A 16946-nucleotide genomic window follows, 5' to 3' on the forward strand; every position below is an offset into this window, starting at 1 on the left:
AGCACTCTTAAACATTCCAGGGATCAACAAGCCTACAGGAGTACCAGCAAGAGGCATTATTCTCCCCCATCTGACACTAGCACAGACTGAGGGAGCATCTCACCCTATGTGATGTTTGCACAGACTGGCAGGGCCTTCCTCCCTGTGTCTGACACTCATGCAGACTGAGGGATCCTCTCTCCTTCTAGACAGTCTAACACTAGCACAGACTGAGAGGACCTCTCTGTGTGACGCTAGCCATAGAGGGATCTCCTCGCCCTGGCACTAGCACAGGCTGAGGACGCTCATCTCCCCGTGTGACACTAGCACAGACTCTTGCTGACCCTAAAACATACCGAGGTAGCCCTCTCTTCCTGCGTCTAACACCAGCATGACCTGAGAGCCTCTCTCCGGCAGCAAAGGTGATTCTGTGAAGACCCTGATTATGCATCCACCATATGTTTTGGTAGCAATCTCTTTTCCTGGCTTCTCCTGGTAAGTGGATATATATACAACATCTGTATATATATCCAGTGTACAACTTCTGTATATAACCATTGTACATATTTCTTCCTCGAATCCCTATTCACATTTTATCCCCATGTATCTGTTTGCACCCTCCCCCTGCCCCCCCTTTGTATCGACCCCCCCCCCCCCTCATCCCTCCCCAGTTACTTAGTTATTTGTTCTGTTACTGCTTTTTACGTTATACACCGTTCTCTGTAAAGGCTATGCCTATATACTTTCTGTTGTAAGTTACTTGTGAACCGGCACGATGTGCAAACGGTTGCCGGTATATAAAATTAAATAAATAAATAAAAAAAATAAAGTGGATGAAATGCTGGCTCATTCACAGAGTTTGACCAAGACAAAGTCTGAAAGAAAAGGATGTATTTATTTATTTAAGAGCACGGCCTAATCAAGGGAGGTGAGACCCCCCCCCTAAGCATCAACTTTAAGTAGCAGAATGGGGATTAACAGGGATGAAGGAGGAGCTGGATAATGGTTAGGTCAGGGCCAGCAGCAGCCTCTGACTTCCTCTCCAGCTGCAATGGGGAAAAGGAAGGCAGGTTCCAGGTCCACCCCCTAGCAAAAAATCACCTCTGGTTCCAGGACTCATTTTACTTTGATCAACCCCTAACTCCCGAGTTACATTGTTTTGTTTTGTTGGGTTTTTTGGCGGATGCATGGAGAGGTGGTTTCATGTAAGAAACATAACAAATAACTGAGAGGTGATAAATAGAAACAAACAAGAAGGTGATCATTTATTATACGGCAGCAGCATGGTAACACCCCACGTGTCTGACCGCATGCATGACTGCCCTTTAAAGAACTTTGCAAATTATAAGATGTTCTGAACACTTGATACGCTCGATTATATTTTATTTGTTTCCACGGTATAATATATTATTATCCCATGGCTCCAGGCCATCGGCTCTTGCCAGCATCAAAGAATCATGAATTCCTTCTGCTGCACTATTGTGAGATTGGAGACCAACATTTTGGGGCTTTAGCCCCTCTGGCAGTCTAGCACTGCCTTTTCCTTTCTGTTTGCTAGCTCTGCTCGGGGCTTGTCTCTCCATGCAGCTGCTTTTTCCTCCGTTCTTTAATGTTTGCAGTGTTCCCTTTGCCTGGCATTCTTCGTGATATTCAGGGACGGGCGGAGCTGGGCGGTTTAGTGCCACTGCATGCAGGGACTTGCAGGCTGATGTCTCTTGGAAAGTAATAATCCATTGCACGCACGTGCTAACTAGAACTCGCCACATAAGAACATAAGGCTTGCCATACTGGGTCAGACCACAGGTCCATCAAGCCCACTACCCTATTTACAACAGTGACTAATTATTATTATTCTTTTCAATTGTTTATACACCTAAAACCAATTACATGGCACCCATCCTCTGACATTTTGTGTTTTCACGGAAAGGAAATCGAAGCATGAGAAGGGAGGGTTGAGAGTCGAGGAAGAGTGCGGAGAGCAGAGAGCTTCCCAGCAGCCTATTTCACGCGTGGGAACATTAGACTGGGTTTCTTCTGCTGTGCTGAGGGCCTTTTTTCCGTTGCTACCTCTTGCTTCTCATCTCTTTGCTTTGCAGAATGCACCTCTTGCATAGGCAGCTGCACTTATCTCTTTAAAACCACAGCCCCAGTGTTGACAGAGGGGTAAAACCACAAACTCCCTCCTACCTCCCCTCTGCTGTCTTCTCTCAGCAGAGTGGAAAGATGACTTTTCTGATCTGGTTCATTCACTTCTTGTTCTTGGTGATTGGTTACCTACGTTCTGATTCTACACCAGACAAATATCTGAAAGTTAATTTAGTATTACTCCCATACCCATATAATTAAATTCAATGAACTAGGATTTACTGCCCTAAAAGAGGCTTTCTCTCTGTTAGTTTATTATACCATTAAGCAAGTATCAGTCTAATATGCGTGCATGTGTATGCACACACACACACACGCGCGCACACACACACATATGCACACAGACACATTTTATTCGTAAGTTATTCTAACAAAGTACAATAGATTTGCAAGCAATATTCACTTTACACAAGTTTCTAAGCTTCTTTGTCACAGATCATCAAAAGGTAAAACTTTTCCCTAGTATGCACAATATATTCAGCAGAGACTATATATCTGGATAATTAGATTCTTTATAATCATCCAATATTGATAACCTTTTAAATGAGCAGTGAGTGATAACACCACAAGGGAAAGCATCACAAATTGCCTTCTTGGAATGTTTTAGTGGTGGGTGCAATGGGATACATTTCAATTGCATGGAGAAGCTTGGTTGAAACTGCATTCTTTACAGGATGTGTAAAAATAAAAATGAACAGACAAGTTGTAGAAGGGACATTTTTATAGGACAAACTTAATACATGTGTGACTAGTTTTCAAGAGCTAGTCAAAAAGATATCACCTCCAACTTGTTTACTGATGATTATTTCTGTGTCCTAACTCCACGATCAGATGACTTTTAGCAGTCTGTGACACTTTTCACTGGATCAGCATTCAAATTTTCCAAAGCTGTTGCTGTAAATGAGCTTTGGTCACCTGCAAGTCCCTTCTTCAGATACAAACAATACAAGGATTAGCATTGTGAAGACTCAAAATGTTCTTTAATCCAAAATAAGACTTAAAATATATTAAATGAAAAGAAACTTTAATATACAATTAAGCAAAAACAGAAATAAAAGTTCTGTTCTGTGGAAAAAAAATTCTTTAGTTTCAGAGAAGAGACAGAAGACATTAAAAAGGCAGAATCCAAAATCCTGCAAAAGCAAAACAGGTTTGTGGGGGTTCAGGATTCCCACTGAAAATCAGTCAGGTGTGGGCCTTGGTGTTCCCAATCTCAGTCTCTATCTCTCTCAGCTCTAGGACTTCAGGAGCGTTGGAAAAGGATTTTAATTGTTTGTTTGATAGGAGGAATAATGCATTTACGACACACAGTCTGTATATGCAATGTGTGAGTGTCGGCTAGTATGGTAACTCAGTAAAATAAAGACCAAATTGGCCCATCCAGTCTGTCTGGATCTTTGGGGAGATAAGCATACAACAGCCATACACAACCCTGTACCGGGATTCCCCTCTCTTTTTCCTACCAAACATGCCCAGAATCTGTTACAGTGTCAATCTCCACCACCTCCACTGGCAGGCCTTGATAACTTCCCTTCTCCAAGACCAACACTGAATCCACATATGCGGCATGCGAGTGTGTGTCTGTCTGTGTCTCTGTGTCTGTCCTGTCCTGGGGAAACCGGTATGCCTTGCAGGCTTCAACACTTTTAATTGGACCAATGTAAGAGCGTGTGCACACGTGTTCGTGGCGTGTGAAAGGGTGTGTGCACTTGCTGCATACCTTAACAGCTCTGACTACTTTAGGCACAAGCGGGGATGAGATGTTTGGAGAAGGCCAAAGCATTTCAATAAATATCAAACATTGTTTAAGAGTCTGCACAAGAAGGATGTACTGTGGTGTGGAGTGGGGGGGCTGTATTGATGTCACGTCACATTTAAGAGAATTCTCCCAATTTGCTGCTGCTGCTTCTGGTTGGGTCTCCCCTAAGAGAGATCATCGAGAGACCGTTGTCACTTCCAGCCCAGGCTGTTTGGCGTCCTCAGTATGCCCTGGAGTTCAGTCCATCATACAACTCCCGCTGCCCTTTCCTGATTGGCTGTTTAGGCACAGGAAAAAAAAAGTTAGGAGCAGGCCTAAATCTCATAACAAATCTCTGGCAACTTACTGTCTGGGAAATAAATTCTTAATAAACAAAATGTTCTGGTCGTGTTAATGTCATGGACAGGGCAGGTGTGAGGAATTTGGCACCTCTTCGCCCTCACTGCCCGCCGGTGCTGCCACCACCCCAGGCAGTCGCCAACTTTGCCACTTTGTCTCCCAAACTTCATTGCCTAAGGCTATCCCCTTTTGCACATCTGCACACACCCCCTGCTTGCTCAGGTCTTTAATGCCACGTCGGCGGCCACCGACAGCACCCGGCCTGGACCCAGGGAGGCCTGGAGCACCGGAGAACCTGAGTAGGTAGCGGATGTAGAGAGGGGAGTGGCACAAGCTGACAGCAGTAGAGATCCCCAGGACCATTTTGCCACCTCTTACAGATGACCATCCTAGGCAGCTGTCTAAGAGATTGCACCACCACTAAACCTGATATAGTGTAACAGGGAAGAGGAAAATCCAGAGGGATCAGCTGGCAACCTCCCCTTAACCTTTCCCCCAAGGGTGCAGTTTGAACTGTAAGTTGGTAAAATTGTTACTTCATGCCCATACCTGGGAACTTTTGATTTCCAGTCACCCTGAAATTGTTGCAGGTAGCAGAGCAGGGGCAGATAGCAGCATGTCAGCACTCATACAGTAACACACTCTCATGTCCACTCACACTCACACAGACATACATGCTCATTCCCATACACATCCTCACTCTCACTTTTCATTCACCCACATACATACACTGCCATACACACATACACACTCGCTCACTCCTCTCCCTCTTCCACAAACACATGAACTCTCTCACGCACATGCACACTTGCTCACTCCTCTTGCTCCTCCACACACACACATGCACACTTGCTCACGCTTCTCCCTCTTCCACAAATACATGCACTCTCTCACACACATGCACACTTGCTCACACTTCTCCCTCTTCCACAAACACATGCACTCTCTCACACACATGCACACTCGCTCACTCCTCATGCTCTTCCACACACACATGCACACTCATTCACGTTTCTCCCTCTTCCACAAACACATGCACTCTCACACACACGCACACTCACTCTTCTCCCTCTTCTGCAAACACATGCACTCTCTCACGCACATGCACACTTGCTCACTCCTCTTGCTCTTCCACACACACATGCACACTCGCTCACTCTTCTACTTCTTCCACAAACACATGCACACTCACTCACGCTTCTCCCTCTTCCACAAACACATTCACTCTCTCACACACATATGCACACTCGCTCACTCCTCTTGCTCTTCCACACACACATGAACACTCTCACACACATGCACACTCGCTCACTCCTCTTGCTCTTCCACGCACATGCACACTCACTCACGCTTCTCCCTCTTCCACAAATACATGCACTCTCTCACACACATGCACACTTGCTCACACTTCTCCCTCTTCCACAAACACATGCACTCTCTCACACACATGCACACTCACTCTTCTCCCTCTTCCACAAACACATGCACTCTCTCACGCACATGCACACTTGCTCACTCCTCTTGCACTTCCACACACACATGCACACTCATTCACGCTTCTCCCTCTTCCACAAACACATGCACTCTCTCACACACATGCACACTCACTCTTCTTCCTCTTCCACAAACACATGCACTCTCTCACGCACATGCACACTTGCTCACTCCTTTTGCTCTTCCACACACACATGCACACTCGCTCATGCTTCTCCCTCTTCCACAAACACATGCACTCTCTCTCACACATGCACACTCGCTCACTCCTTTTGCTCTTCCACACACACATGCACACTCGCTCACGCTTCTCCCTCTTCCACAAACACATGCACTCTCTCATACACATGCACACTTGCTCACTCCTCTTGCTTTTCCACAAACACATGCACTCTCTCACGCACATGCACACTCATTCTCCCTCCTCATCTCGATCTCCATTAGCCACAGCAGCCTCCTCTTTCCCCAGGCTCATGAGACCAATTCTGCTCTTCTTCCTCCTTCTGCAGTGCAGGGCTGATGCTGTTGCTCCTCTTGCCTCTGTTCAGAGGGGCCAGTTTCTTGTTCCCCACAATAAGGGGGAAGCTGACACTCTTGCTCTTCTTCCTCTTGCCGTGGGGTCTGATGCCCCACCTCCTTCAGGCTCGTGCTGCTCCAGCCACTTTTTATTCCAAGCCTTCTTCTGCACCAGGGCGCCTGGAGTCTTTGAGTCTTGGCCCGGAGACCCAGCAATTCATTCACAATTTCAGAGTCTCTGATTCAAATCCAGAGAGTTGCCAGCTATGTTCATTTATTTATTTAGATTTTTATATTCTACTTTTAGGCACTTCAAAGTGAACATCAAAGCGGAATTTCAGGTACAATCGGTATTTCCCTATCCCCACAGGGCTTACAATCTACTTTTGTACCTGAGACAACAGAGGGTAAAGTGACTTGCCTAATTTCATGTTCATGCCATTCCCCACCACCCACCCCCAATAGGAATACACTTTGCTGCCTCACTCCATGGCAAGGAGCCTCTAACACTGGCAAACTACACTGACCTACCCAGTCAAGCTATTCCTGATCCTCGGATATTTGTGTTGTGCTGTAGCCCCACATAGGATACCGAGAATGAAAACATCAGAATACACAAAAAAGTCAAAAAAAGCCTTTACCTCATAGTCCGGATTTGGGACAGGTGGAGGGCGAGCCTTCAAGTAACCTACAAGAGAAGGCAGCTTCATTAGTGAAATCCATCATGGTATAACCTAACATGAGCTTGTCTCTATACATGCTTATAGTAATTTGAAGCCCTCCAAAAATCCCGCAGACCCTCTCTGCAGTCTGTGTGGGGGGGGTCTCTGTTAGGGCCGGTGCAAGAGTCTCAAGTGCCATAGACGGAACTCACAGACTGCCCACACCGCATGTCTCTCTCTCCCGCTCTCTCTCACCTGTGCATGGCTCAGCCACCAGCTGGCCCCACAGCACTGAGTCATCATCAATGCACCCAGCTGATCGCTACCGGTGACAGTGCTAGGCCACAGCTCCTGAACTTACGGTGCCCTAGGCAGTCGCCTAGTCCACCTGGTGCTTTCACTGGTCCTGGTCTCTGTATTCTGGTGTCTAACCAGCAGGCCTCAATGTCCTGATGGCTGGAAAGCAAGTATTTTGTCCTAACTTAGTAACATTTATTTATTTATTTATTTATTTGTTTGTTTGTTTGTTTGTTTGTTTGTTTAACATTTTTTATATACCGATAGCCATATGCACATCGTACCGGTTTACAAGGAACAGGCGGAAGGCCAGGAACAAGGCACAACCGTTACATGGACCGCATAAGAGTAACATTTGAATGCATTTGACTGAACGTAGGAGATATATTTGACAGCAAAGGAGCAGAACTTTAAAATAACATAAGAATATATTTAACTTGACATTGTATTAATATGGTAAAGGGGATAAGTATTCAATTATTAGGGGGAAGATTCTGTAATATCATAACGTTCTCTTGATGGGAAGAGGAAAGAGATTTAAGGAGGGTATTAAGAGGAGTACAGGGAAAAGGGGGAATGGGAAATTTGGCTTAAGTGCAAGCTGGGGTGGGCTGCTAGGGCTGGTTCAGGCTTAGGGAGATTTGGGGGGAGCTCCAGGGTGGGGGGCTTGGAAGAAAATTTGTGAGTGGAATGTACGGATGGGACAGTTTAGGTAAAGGCCTGTTGAAAAAGCCATGTTTTTAGTTTTTTTTAGTAGATGATTGCAGAAAAAAAGCCACCTGGCCTATGCAGTCTGCCCAGTTACTCCTGTCTACACCACAAGGATATCTCCCAGCTTCCAGCCAAAGATCATCACCACTGTGGGATATCCTTCCTCATCCAAGACAGTTTTTTGTCATCTCCCTTTGTGTTCTACCTTAGTAGGTACGATGCCCTATTTATTTATTTATTTATTTATTATTATTTTTATTATACCGAGTTTCATGATAGGAATCACATCAACCCGGTTTACAATTAACAATGTGAGTAAAGGCAGAGAGTAACATAGTAAAACATTTAGTAAAATATTTAGTTCATCCCCAGCACTTCTCCCTTCAAATGATTAACCACAAAGCTTTTAAATAGCCTAAACATCTACCAATACCGGCATGGTGGTTTCCTCCTCCTCTGAGGCCTTTTCAAACAGTAGACTGCACCAGTAACCTGGTTGGCACCATAAATCTGTAGTATGCCAGACAGGTCTGGCTATGTGAGCTTCTTGTGTTTCCACCTGAACGCCTGGTCATTACTGCACGTGCAATCTGCCAGATGGATCCAGATGATAAAGAATTCTACCATTGCAGCCCACCAGTCAGACCTGGGTCTGTGGGCATCTGTGTTTTCCCTAGGACTTCTCATCATTATTGCAGCCTGCCAGGTAGCCCCTGCTGTGTGGCTGCCTATATTTCCACTTCTAGTTTTTACTGTATTGTTAATTCTGTCCTTGCAGCTTGCCAGACTGACCTAGATGCAAGCGTTCATTAGGCGAACTTCGGCGGTCGCCTAGGGTGCCGAGCCATAGGGGGCGCTGAAGAGCAGCCACGTGGTGCCGCAAGCGGGGCCTATCCCGCTCGCAGCAAACAGAAATAGAGACTGTGTGCTTCTCAGGGCCACGAGCAGCGCTGCTCGTGGCCCTGAGAAGCACACAGTCCGGCGCCGAAACAGGTTGGGGGGGGGGCGACCGGGGTGGGGGGGGGCGGCAGCGCAAGGGTCGCCTAGGGCGCCCAATACACTTGCACCAGCCCTGGATGCAAGGATGCCTTTGTTTTCTGCTAGGACTTTTATAGTAACACAGTAATATAGTAGACTTGATGGCCAGTTAGAAGAAGTTCATGCAGTACCCCCTCTTACCTTTCGGTTTCTTCCCAGGGCCTCCTGCTCCCTCAGTTCGTCCCTTCTTGCTTTTGCTCCAATAATACACCAATAAAACCACTCCAAGCGTGATGAAAAGATCTGCCACCAAGATCCCAACCACTGTCCAGATTTCCATTTCTATACAGAGTTCACACACTGCAAAAGGAGAACATGGTGGGACTCAGGCAGGGGGTAAACTGCCGTGGGTAGCTTCAAAATCTGGTGCCCCCCTCCTCACCCCCATCCCCAAATCCTGATGATGTCTCCTTCCTTCTATTCACTGTTGACTATGTCCAATATGCCACCAACACCACTCCTCTCCTCTTACTAGTGATGCCGCCTATCAGGCCTCCACCACCGTTAGCACACATTCGCTGCTACTCAAATGTATACTGGGTGGTCCATGTACTCTGAGCTGCTGCATGCTCACAGTCCCTGTGGCGATGTGGCCCTGCCTTCTCTCCTGACTTTCAAAGCATACTCAGGGAGAGAAGGTCAGGTGGCATCACAGACCACCACCTGATCCATAGCTACCCAAACTGGCCATGAGGAATAAAAAGGGCATCAATCATGAGCCAGGGGATGCCACAGAAAGAGTGCAGGAGTGAGCAACTGAGGGAATGATGATGGGGGGGGGGGGGGCAGCAGCGGGTGGTCCCAGCAGCTGGGAAACTCTAAAATGCACACTCAGACAACCCAAGTTTGGATTATGGACTTCAGGGAGATGGTGGGTGGAGTGTGTGTGTGTGTGTGTGTGTGTGTGGAGGGTGCACAGAGGAAAGAAGCTACTGTTATAGCATGCACAGTACCCAAAACCAAAATTACATGACACAGAGATAAAACAGTAGGACCCTGCCAATGTGAAGTGTCAGATATTACAGCTAGAATTTAAAAAAATACATATAATTTAAATGTTTCAAAATCACATAATCAGATACTTAAATTGAACATAAAACCTTTCCCCCATATCATACTGTTGTCTCTTCTCTGGCTCCTCCTCACTCCTTCCCTGGTTTTCATTCTAGGGCTGTCCCCCTTTCTCCTGCTCTGCACCCCCCTATCCATGTCACTTCTACCTACCTCTCTTCCAATCCATCAACGTGTCACATTTCTCCTTTTTTTTGTACCTCCTCTATTTTTTATTTCTCACCTCTCTTTCCCTACTGTAATTATCCTAGTCGGTCTCCCAGACAGAAGCTTACAATGAATTCTTCTGTCTGGAGGAAAGCAGAAGGATCATAATATGCCAGCTCTCAGAGACCTTTGTTGGTTGTTGGTTTCCTTCAGGGCCCCTTTTAAGCTATTGCTACTTGTTTTTGAATCATTCAATGGGGAAATTTTGTAACAGCCCACTTACATTTGAAATCAAATGCATGGCAGAAGTTACATCAATTTTCAAAGCTAACATCACTCTGAATGCTGTCCCATCAAAACTACCCGTACACAATTCCACCGGCTACTTTGTGCCAGATAGTTTTCAGAAATATTTAACTGCAGACTTTTGCATATGCAAATCTGTCCCCAATCCTGCCTCTGCTCAGCCTGGGTCAACTTACTTGTCTATAGGACATACACTTGCAAGTTTTCCCACATATCAGGCAGGAAATGTTTCAAAAGGCCATTTCCGTTTTACCCGCAGAAAGGCCTATAAAAATTGCCCTCTCATAACTGCAGGTAGGGGTAAAGTTCGCATGTAACTTTGCATGCAATTTTTATTCTACATTTCTGTGCATAAATTTGCTTTGAAAATTCTCAGGTAAGTGCCCTGGTATTTGGACAGCCTCGCCCACACAAAGTTGGTGCCTGCTCTGTTGAGGGCACACTTGTGCATACTTTTTACAATAAAAGAGTATGCACATAAATCCCAACTCTGGACCCTCTTCCCCCAGTGCATGTAAAACTCTGCACAAAATCGGCTTTCACCAGGGTCTAGGAGAGCTGTATCATCCTTCTGAAGCTGGCAGGACACCACAAGTTTCACTGCAGCATCAGAACCACGGGGGGACCCCTGGTAGAAGGGAGCAGCCAGTGCAGCAAACTACTGCACCACACTTCTGGCATGTTTGACTGGCTCTGCCTGCAATCTGAAGCACAAGTTGCAATTCAAGTTGCTTCTTCAATGCCGATATGCTGCAGGCACCTGCAGCCCATCCCTGCTGCTCTGGCTCCGCTTGTCAATTGAGAACATGGTGGCATGGTGGCCGGAAGCCACGGAGCAAAGCAACACCTGATGCTGCCAGGGCTTACTCCATCTACAGCTTCCACTCCAATTGTCACTGCTACCTCCCCACAGAGTTGCTGCTCAGTGCAAATGCATGGATTGTACATCTGATTGCGCCAGCCATAAGTTTTACACTATACAAGGCAAAAGACGGGGGTAGAAAAAGAGAGGTAAACAGAGAAAATAAGAGAGAGAGAAAATAAAACAGAGACACCAGTGGACACAAGAAAAAAGAGACAGACTGAGGGAGAATGAGGAACAGTGATAAAAGAAAACAGAGAAACAGAGAATGCTAGAAATTGACAAAGAGAAAATTGAGAAAGAGAATAGGTGAAAAAGGAAAATGAGAGAGATTAAGACTACAACTGAAACGTGGGAAGAGCCTTGGAGCAAGGAGTGCCTGAGGGAAGCAGACTGTGAGCATCACTTCCCCATATTAATCCTTCCTCTAGCACCAAATCTCTACCCTAAACACGAGTTTTCCCAGTCCTCCCCAAATAATCAATTCTCACTTACCTTTGGCTTTTAAATATAGTTTTCTTCTTTTTGATGTAATTTTGCTGTCAAAATGGATTGTGCATGTATATTCGCCATTCATGGACTCCTCATAGTTTTGCAAAGTAAATTGGTATTCCTTGCCTTTGCCAATGATTGACTGCTTTGGACCTGTTAACTCGATCTCTTTTACTGCGTTAGTAGTATCGTCTTCCTTAGGGCAAACTAGAGTCACTGAGGTTCCAGAGATGCTCACCTCAATCTCTTTATAGTTTTCATCTAGGGAGGAGAGAAGAGAATGAGAAAGAAAGCAGATGAACATGGCAAAGGATTGAGAAAGAACAGAAAAAAATAAACTGAAATGAAGTGAGTGATTGGGGGAGAGATATAGGCAAAGAAAAAAAAAGAGTCAGAGCTTAAACTGGAGAGCAAAGGAACATATTGAACAGTAACCTGAGATTTGTTTAGCATCCTATGAGCAATGAAAATATTGGAAGAAATTACAGCAAATAGAAGGACTATTTAATTTATTTTATGTTATTTAATTTCTTAGATTTATACATTGCCTCAGTAGAAAAATAGCTGGGTTGGCAGATGACCCAGTAACTAAAGCACAATGATAGAAGGCTGAGATGGGGAGTGTTGAGCTCTGACCCCAACTCAGACCATCTAGGACTGAGGATATTTTCTGTCTTAGAGGAGGAGAAGGAGGAAATAGCAAGATCAGGGCCAGTACTTCGATTAGCAATTGCCTAAAGTTCGATTTTGGAGGCTTCACCATCCAGGAGAATACAGGGCTCTGCCTGCCAATGCCCCCAGTCTCAGGCAGCAGAGAGCAACCCTGCTCCTGCCTCTTCCTAAGGCAATGTGCAGAGAACAGGAAGGGAGGTTAGCACGGACTGAGCAGAGCAAAGCAAAGAAGAACCGCTCTGCTCCAGAATACATCCCCTCACCTCCTGTTTCCATTTTCTTTCCTGTCAGGTGTGTGTGTGTGGGGGGGATAGAGCTGCTTGAATTTTTAAATCTTTGGTGCTTTTTTTCAGCAAGGCTAGGGCCAGGGCCAGGGCTGGTGGTTTGAAAATGAAAACAAATGAAATAGAGTTGGTTTTTCTTTCATTTTATTGTTTAAATGAAAGGAAAGGAACCCGCAACCCTCCAGGCATTAAGAAGAGCACTAGCAGCACATTTCAGAAACTGAAATCGTACCCAGTGAGGTTCATTCCTGCCCTGGTATGTGCAGGTCACACCTAATTGGAGACCCCACCCTAGGAGGGCATCCTGGGGGGGGGGGGGGGGGGGGGGAGCAGGCTGCCAGGAGGCTCTCAGACGCAGGGACACCCTCCCCTTTCCTTCCATCTGCCTCTCTCAGGTCCATGGGGAAGCCAAGGGCTTGACTTGGTGGCAAGATGTAGGGACAGGGCCAGAAGCGGAAGAAGAAAAGAAGCAAAGCGCTCAAACAAATAAACTCCTTTACCGTTCTCATCTTTGGACTGGGCCAGGGCAGAGCCTAGAAACAAACAAGGGCAAACCAGAATCAGAAAAACAATGACTAGGTCTCCTTTCCTGATGGAAAAAGCCTTCCTTTTGCTAATTTGTCCCCTTTTTATGTTTAATTTTTACTAATATTGTCACATTAAAAAATTATCACATTCAAAATTATACAGTATAAGCAATTGAAATGTTAGCCAACTGAAAACCTGCAATATTTCCAGCATTATTATTACAAATATTACAAGCAGAATAACCAAATCCAAGTTTTATCCATGCTTGCATCCTTTTCTAAAAAGCAGAACATTTTTATACCTCATTTATTCCTCTCTCTCTCTCTTTTTTTTTTTTTTTTTTTTTTTACACAACATATTACAAGAAAAGTTGTTTCAAAAAGGCAAAGTACAAATATAAATACTGGTAAATAAATTCGGACTTAGAACGATGTAAGGCAAGTAAAATGCTGCCTTGTTCTATCCCAGGTTTGAGAAGGGGAAGGCTAAGGTGCCTATCCCCATTTTTTCTGAAATGTAACATCCAGCGTTATAAACCAAAGCGTAATGAACACCGAACAAAGATTTTATAGATTTTATATTACTTTGATTTTAAATTGTTATCGTTTGAATGTTTGAAATGTATCGTATTTTAGTTTATCTTAACATGTTAAATTTATTATTATTGACATTTATTATAGTTTATTTTTAATATGTTTAAATTTAAAAAAATGGTTTAACCAGACTGAAGCTCTGGATATATATTACACTCCCTATGTACCCCGTCTTGATTGCTCGTCAGACAGACGGTATATAATTTAAACAAATAAATAAATAAACAAAGAGCCCACGTCTGAACTTGGTCCATGATTTCAAAAAGGGATTTTAGACTTTCCATCTGATTTCAGTTTGTCAAATAGATTTAGGGTATCCCATTTTTCTGCCATTTGTATGTATTTATTTCTCATTTCTTATATACCGCTCAACAGATACCAGATCTGGCTAGAGCGGTTCACGGTAAAATCCAATAAAATACAATCAATGTATACAAATTGTAAAACAAATAAAATATATAATACTCCAAATAAAATAAAACAAGATACTGCAGCCCCAATTTATTTGTGGGGTTCAATTTGTTCTACGGTACTATTCAAAACAAACAAACATAAAACATTGCCTCATTAAGTCACATCGCAGCATATTATGGTTCAGCCTATGGTGAATCGCATTATTGGCATATTCAATCACAGTTACTATATTGCATCTTATCCCATAATGTACAACGGTGTTTTATCATTTACTATCGTTTGTTATATAGTTCGCTGCCATTTCGATTTTAGATGTGCGGTAGAAACATTACTTTATTAAATATATAATGGGCAAAAATAGTTTCAAATAAATACTGAGAAAGAAAATGCCACGTCTTTTTCTAAAATTATTTATGTAAAAACGAAATTCCTGAGGGCGAATTAGAATTTGCAAAGGAAAGAAAAGTTCCTGGAAGCACTAGAAAAATGGTAATCCAGCGAGAGGAATGAAGAGAGCGCCTCAATTTCAAAGGTCTCGGACTCGCATTCAACGCAAAGTCAAACCTACAAACGCTCCCGTCGCGCTCCTGCCTCCCTCTCGACTCCGGCGGGACCCTGAGAGGTTTTCCAGCCTCAGCAGAAGGACAGAGCAGACCGAGCAGGTAACGCGCAACGCCACGCCGAAGGCGCAGTGACAGGCAGGGAGCAGGTATCTCCAGCCGCGCATTTACTGCCAGGTGGATTTGACAAAGCACGGATTTGTCACCCCCCCTCCCCCTTTAAGATAATGTACGACGTGAGGGTGACTCTGTTGCCCCTGAATTTACTTCCCCCTAGTAGAGATGGGTGACCCAAAATGTGACCTGTAGTCCATGTAGGGATCGTGAAGGGGGCACCCCCAGAGGTGGGCCAGATGTGCTAAGCCCTTTAAACCTTGGCGGCTCCCCGCAGACTGACTCTTGGGCTGCAGAGCCGGGTTTAGGGATCGGGCCCGGTGCTTCTTCCACCTGTCTGCACACACTGGGCAGGGTCCCTCGTGCTCCCGCTCCCTGCCCTCAGTTCCTCACCTCTTGCCAGGCTGCTTTCTCCTCTCCCCTGTTCTCAGCCCTTTAGTGCCTGGCCCCCTGCCTTCAGTTCCTCTCCTCCTACCTTTCCCCTGCACCTCTATCTCTTTTTCGGCTCTCCCTACCCCTCTCTGCTCTTTCTGTCTCCCCTTTTTTTCTCCAGCTGAAGTGAGGGCCCGGCTCACACTCACCCAGCCAGAGCAGCAGTGCCAAAAGCAGAGCTGGATAAAGACCCGGCGGCTTCATGGTGCCTGCTCCTTGCCTTTTCTTTCGCTCTTTGGAGGCAAATTAAAGAAACCCCCCGCCGGCTGTAGAGTTACAGTGCAGGAGGCACCGCAGCCCAGCGCGGTTCAGCGCAGCTCGTCCCAGTGATAACATCCCTAGGATCGCCGGCAGGTGGCAGCAGTGAGCGCAGCGCACGTACTAACTCGCATCCTACACATACCCACACACATCTGTACCCACTTCCTCACAGACGTACATATGTAAAAGGAGAGAGAGAGAGAGAGAGGCAACTGAAAACAAGAGCCGCTTAACTCCCAAAATACATGGGTAGAAGAATTAGGTCAAAACCGTTCCACGAAACCATCTGATTCCTTCTGACAAGAAGCAAACATTAAGTAACAGAATCAAGTTCTCCTAGAATCCTGGATCCCCTGCCCTATTGTCCAAAGATGTGCTATTTCTTTTGTTCCTCCTATATGTTCTGATTTCTGTGCAGGAATGATTTATATTTTTGTCATAGACGCATGTTAATCCCATCCAAAGTTCAAAACTTAGAAACAATAACATTTCCTGTGGAATGTTAATGGAATGAGTTAGGAGTTTGAATTGTTAACCAAATTAGCTAAAAGTGCTTTTCTTTTTTTCTCTTAGCATTGCTGCTCTAAACCCTATTTCTAGGCTCCTATATCTTGTTTCCCCAGCCATGTCTTTTTCCCCCATTCCCAAACTGCAACAGTTCTTCAGTTCTCTCTTCCCCCTTCCAAAATGCAGTCAGGCTGGCTCCAGATTCAAGTTCTCCACCTAAGAACATAACATCTGCTGGTAGGCCAAGAAAGTTAGCCAGATAAACATATGCAGCTAAGATAGCCAGGATATTCATTGGTAGAGGCATATGGTAGGTTTATCCGGCTAATTTAGGACTGCTCTTTGACTGTCTTAATGTTATCCAGCTACTTTAGAGTGATAATGTTTAAATTTGAAATTATCTGGCTAATTTAGCTGGATAATAGTCTTTCACCATGAACACCCATGAAACTCTACTGACATAGCTGAATAAGTTTTTTGAAGGTAGTCAGCTGGTGGGATTTTTAAATCCCAGTGTTTGTCCAGCCAAGTGCCAAACTTAGGGGGTCATTTTCAAAAGCAATCGCACGCGAAAAGGGATTTTTCATGTGCGATCACTAAATGGGGCGGAGTCGGAGCAGAGTCAGCCCCGGAAGAGGAGGAGTCGGGGTGGCATTGGGGCCGATGCTGCAGACACATCGCTGGCGGCGAAAGGTAAGGACCCTTATCGCCGCTAGTTTTGCGCTGAATAACTATACCTTTTATGGTGTAGTTATTCGGTGCA

At 45.0% G+C, this 16946-nt stretch overlaps 1 protein-coding gene across 1 annotated transcript; it reads right to left on the minus strand.

Moving 5' to 3' along the window:
- Window positions 1–2457: 2457 nt before the first annotated feature.
- On the minus strand, window positions 2458–15812 carry CD3E (CD3e molecule). Its single transcript, XM_029573901.1, has 6 exons — window positions 15565–15812; window positions 13275–13307; window positions 11822–12079; window positions 9082–9240; window positions 6874–6920; window positions 2458–4160 (listed from the first exon to the last, which is right to left on the minus strand). Exons 1-6 carry the CDS (start codon window positions 15617–15619, stop codon window positions 4104–4106), a joined length of 609 nt encoding a protein of 202 aa, XP_029429761.1. The 5' UTR covers window positions 15620–15812; the 3' UTR covers window positions 2458–4103.
- Window positions 15813–16946: the final 1134 nt, after the last annotated feature.

This window comes from Rhinatrema bivittatum, chromosome 12, assembly GCF_901001135.1.
Source record: "Rhinatrema bivittatum chromosome 12, aRhiBiv1.1, whole genome shotgun sequence".
In the NCBI taxonomy this organism is placed as follows: domain Eukaryota; kingdom Metazoa; phylum Chordata; class Amphibia; order Gymnophiona; family Rhinatrematidae; genus Rhinatrema; species Rhinatrema bivittatum.